Source organism: Hippopotamus amphibius, chromosome 1 (assembly GCF_030028045.1).
Source record: "Hippopotamus amphibius kiboko isolate mHipAmp2 chromosome 1, mHipAmp2.hap2, whole genome shotgun sequence".
NCBI classification, from domain to species: domain Eukaryota; kingdom Metazoa; phylum Chordata; class Mammalia; order Artiodactyla; family Hippopotamidae; genus Hippopotamus; species Hippopotamus amphibius.
The window spans coordinates 58,482,213-58,487,500 of NC_080186.1; the positions used below are offsets into that span (position 1 = coordinate 58,482,213).

Here is a 5,288-nt window from a genome sequence, read left to right on the forward strand (position 1 = left end):
AACAGATATTGTTATTTATGTGATTTTATTTTTTTTCCTGCATGTTCTTTTTATAAAGCTCTGAGAAACTATTTATTCAGTTTAACTAACTCTGCCTTTAAATTCTCCTACACGAGGTTTATAGGAGGTTTTCAGTTGAAGCAACTGATGTTTTCCTCTTGGCCTGGAATCTCTGAAAGCAGGAGGTCTCAAAGGGAAGCTGACTGCTAGTTGAGATGTGGCAAGCCAGACCTCTCTGCAGAACCGATTCCTATTCTCAGAGAGAGAGAGAGTGGGTCTTTATCGGGAGCTTCTCTCTGGAACAAGAGAAAATAAAACTTAAAGTAACATTATGAACACACCTGGTTTTCTCAACCTGTGAGAGAAGCTGCAGCTGAGTTTTGCTCACATACTACAAGCAGCCTTTCAGGTTTTTCCTCCTTCCAGCACTGGCCCTGGGCCCACTGAGCCCTTGACCTACACCTCTACAGGCAGCACAGGCGCTGCTGGGGAGACTCTGCTGCTTCGAACTGGCCACTAAATATCTCAAGACTACTACTAAATGAAATCTAAATCCTCCCCCAAACATATGGAAAGGGAGAGTCAGTACAGGAGTGTAAGAGCAAAACAAAATAAACATATCATACAGCAGACCACACTAGTCTAAAAGCTCAGCAGGAAATGGCTGCTTCACCCATCGAAGAGGCCTATAAGAGCTCGGGGGTCCAAACAACTAATGGAACTTCAAAATCTGTACAGGTATGGTTTAGAACGGCTATTTCCTTCAAAAGCTATAAGCTTGGTAAGAGAACATGATGGTTATGCCACATTCTTTAACGTGCTTTCCCATCAATTCCCAAGGCTTTCCTATTGAGAGAAAAGAATAAACGAAATGGCTGAAGAATCAAACAAATGTATATATATAAACACAAAAGATTCACTGTGATATAGGAGAAGTGTAATGACGTGCTGTTAACAGAATATTCTGAACTTATAAAAAGGACTCCGTTAGAAACATGGCTTTGTACCCCTGCCAAAAATGGCATAGTTAAGTAATCTGAAGAATACCTTACTGGCTCAGAGCTAAATAAATACACATATCACCTCCCTCGATCCCCTAAGATTTAAAGTGAACTTGGTATGGAACAAAAAAACTAAAATTTTCCAAAACACAGAAAAGAGCATTTTTTAAACCCATACTCCATTGAATATTTTTTCTTTTAAGTTTTTATTATTTAAATACACCATACTAGAGCAAATGTCTCTGAAAATATCACAAATAAAAGATTCTTTTCTTCATTCAGCAAATTAGAAGTGGGTGGGGGGGGGATTTCTACACAGCAGCTGCTATGAGCCTGGATTTTTTTTTTCCAATTTTTTTCTCTTTTTTTTCATTCTTTTTTTTTTTCTTTGCCATGGGAGTAGCAATATTAGGACGAAAACACTTACATGCATACATACATTGTATTTTACAGAGATACAATAAAAGTGTTTGTGATAGAATATCACAAAAGCCACATCTCTTTCCTTTATCTCATGTTCAGTTTTGATTGAAACACACTTCCTTACAACACTTAAATATACAAAGAGCAAATAGAATGTTGTTAAGGTAAAACACAGGGTACAAACTCTGGCCAGTGCCCTGCTAATTGTTAATGAGGGTAGAAAGCAGATTTGAATGCTTCTTTTAATTAGCTTCATTAGTCATTTCCCTCCTCCCAAGCTCCCTCCCCCCCAAAAGATGTCCTCCGGTGGATCTTTTTTCATTTTCTCTACAGTCTCCCATTAGCCCAGGTTCATGGAGTCCTTAATGTTCATATTCAGTCATTTTAATACACCAATAAATGCGGGAAGGGCAATCAAGACTAAAGAAGGTGCAATGGCATGGAGCTGGCACTGGTGCTAGCTACAAAGGTGACTTGTCTACTGAAGACACATGGGATCCACCTGTGATGAACAAGATCCGAGATGAAGGCACGCATTCTGCATTACTCTGACCTTTTAGCAGACCTGCAAGAAATAAAAACGGGCATCTTAGCTAAAATGCTAAATTTGAGAGATATTAAACTCAAACATGACTACTTTTGTCTTCCCTACATTCACTAATCTTTTTTTATTAGATTACTTTCCAACTGTGACTTGATAGAGGCTTTCTCTCCTACTTACTCCAGCAGTGAAGAACTAAAGCATAACATTTTCTGCACTTTTACTAGTGGACAAAATGAGACAAAATGAAACTTTCGGAAAGTTTCTGGTGTAAAGCTCTACAATAAATTGCTGCACTCTGTTAAAAGCAAGTTTCCTTTCTGAAAAGAATGAATTGTAACATCTTGCCTGGTACTCAAATCTTAAAGGCATATCACAGCCAAGTCCCTCCTCCCCAGGAAGTTTTGTGTTAATATTCTCAACAGTGTAACCATTGGCAAGTTACTTGTCTGTGTCTCAGTTTCCTCATCCTTAAAGTGAGGATAATAAGGGTTTGTAAGGATTACATAATATATGGGGAGTACATTCAACAGTGCCTGGCACTGAATAAAAGCTAAACAAATATTGGCAGTTATTATTATTCTAATGTCCCCATGTGACATCTATTCACCCATGTCCTTCTCTGCTTATAGGTACGTGTGTATATGCACGTGTGTATACACACACACACACACCAAAACATTCGGATACCACTTTTCCCTTAGTATTTCCTATCTGCTATGCCACCTAATAGTACATAAATACTGTAAACATATGAATCAAACAAGTAACGTGTTAATGACGTGTGCTCAAAGAACACAGCTCAGTGGAAGTCTAACTTTAATGTCTAAGCTAGAAACGATAATCCACACAGTTGTCAAATACAATCTGCTTGCAATTACCAAAATGAAATAATAGATATTAGGTTTTTATGGTTTTTAAATGACATTCTGAGCTTCCCAGGAAGTTCTCGTTTCACCCTTTCCCTAACTTACGAAGAGCCTGAAGTCTATGAGGAGGCTGCAACCCCCCACTTCCAAGCTAATTAAAGTGGTGGAGGCTTAACTCCCCAGAGCGGAGGCTCAGTGTGAGAAAGGTAATTTGTCCAGAACAAAGATGCGGCAGCAGCCAGCGAGTATATTTAATAAAGGAGCATCAAATGTCCTCTACGATGGACACACACACAACACCAATTATGTAACTACGGGAAATTGCGAAGTAGTAATGTAAGCTAGAACCCTCACTCGATTTTCTTCCCACCAAAGAGATGTGATCTCTTATTTTACTTGAAAACACAAATTATTCTAGATGGAACCGTCACTCCTGAGTGGAAGAAAGAATTCCAGAGCAGGCAAAAATTTACCCCCCCAAAAAAGAGAAAACTGCCACAATTCTTGATGTATTTACATAACTCTCTACACATCATTATTCTCCTGAGGGGAGCAGCCAAGTCTCCTTCAGACAACATAGGCTATAGCATTTTGTAGATCCTGGAACACTAGCAGTCTGAGATTTCAGTCAAGAGACTTTATGATTTAAAAGCTTAAAATAATTTTTTCTCAGAACATACAAAAGCCAGGGATGCCGAACAACAACGAAACTATACATCCCAGACACTAGGAACAAATTTCAGGAGGATAAAAGTTGAAAGGGGCCAGATGATGGGGGCCTATACTTTCCATACAATTAGCTGCCTTTAAAGAAGGGATGTACAAATAATCAACTCATTACTTTTCAGCCAGAGGATGCTTGGGTATATTTATTATGCACCATGCACTAAAAACGTAATTGGTTCTGCGAACAGAGGAAAACAGCCAAAATTAATGTCCAATTTTCCCAACCAAAAATATGGAGAACGAGAGAGAAGAAAATAATAAAATGGAGCTATCTGTCATTTCTCCCCATCTCATCTCCTCCAGAAGAGAAACGCCATGGGGTTTGGGGAAAATCATTTTAAAGCATTCTCCAGGTCCAAAAAGCAGTTTATGTTCCACCAGGAAGTGTGTTTTCATTACTTCTTCCCCCTTGCCCTCTCATTAATATCTCTCTGGACCACATTCAGCTTGCCCAAAACCTTTATTTACAAAAACTACCTTGTGAATTGACTCTGCTCATGGTGAGCTGAGCACCAAGGGCAAAAATGTGAGACATTCAGGCCAACAGGGATATGTTCTTAATTAACATCACCCCCAAAACACAGCTTCTCACCAATGTCTGACAAGAACATATCCTTAAGTTATATTTCCCTATGCCTTTTAAGAGCTATTAATTTTTGAAGGCCACCTGTCTCCTTTAGATTTCCAACATTAAGAAAATATACACTGGTAGATTCTTATTTGTTGCCAAATATATTTTGTATTCCAAAATGAACGCTCTACCTCTCCCATCCTGCAAAAGGTATGGACTAATATGAAAGGCCCAATACACACAATCTCGTAAACACATAAACTTGATTTTCCTCGAATTTTCCTAACACCTCCCAAGTTACGTCATCTTCTACTCCATAAGATGGTACTGTGAGACCGTGCTCGTACTTATTACATGTCTGTGTGCTTAGTCCCTGGCTAACATTGCTATGGCCTTTATTCAGTGCTGCACAGTCTGGCTTCATTTTCCATCTCATCTCTACATCCTTCAGTTCTTGCCAGGCATGTTGGTGAGCTGTATCATTTTTTATGTCTTGCTAAGTCAGGGAAAGAAATGGTACAAAACCAGCAACGAACTTAAGATATAATTTGTAAAAAAAACTAAGCTTTTACCTTGGAGGGAGTGGATTTTATTCTTGTACCTTTTTTTTGGCTACCAAGTATAACTACAAATGGCTTTGCCTCTAAAATGAAATGGGCATCTCAGAATAGTTGTTAACCTTTCATTGTCCTCAATTCAGCTCTATAGATACACTTAATTACAACTGAAACCATAAAAATCTGTAAGTATTTATATGCAGTGGCATTCCTTAAAGAAGCTGAAAATGGCTCATCAATGGTGAACTAATTAATTTGCAATAAAAAATTAGACTTCCATTCTTAAAATAGTACTCTATGTAGCTTCCCATATGAGTAAACTACATAATGAAAACTACATTTTGATGCAATTAACCTTTACCTAATAAAGCAATAGAAAATACATTTAAAATCATTTCACAAACTCGAGTAAGGGAAAACAATAAAAATAAGCATTAAAATATGGCAGTATAATTTTAAATAGTTAAAAGTTTTCAAATATTAGCCATTTTCCCTATACACAGCATTAAGAAAATGCATTACGGAAGACAAAGAAGCCTAATCTTTTTTCCTGAGATTTCTGAAGCTTGCTAAATTCCCATTTGCAGATAAATGTTGTTT

At 37.8% G+C, this 5,288-nt stretch overlaps 1 protein-coding gene across 3 annotated transcripts in view; it reads right to left on the reverse strand.

The window, feature by feature from the left end:
- Nucleotides 1-1,188: 1,188 nt before the first annotated feature.
- LMO4 (LIM domain only 4) overlaps nucleotides 1,189-5,288 on the reverse strand; it is a 16,754-nt gene continuing 12,654 nt past the window's right edge. For all 3 annotated transcript variants that reach the window (XM_057713911.1, XM_057713931.1, XM_057713922.1), the window contains one exon: nucleotides 1,189-1,989. In XM_057713911.1, coding sequence (XP_057569894.1) covers nucleotides 1,981-1,989 — 9 coding nt within the window. In that variant the 3' untranslated portion in view covers nucleotides 1,189-1,980. The remainder of the gene's footprint in view (nucleotides 1,990-5,288) is intronic.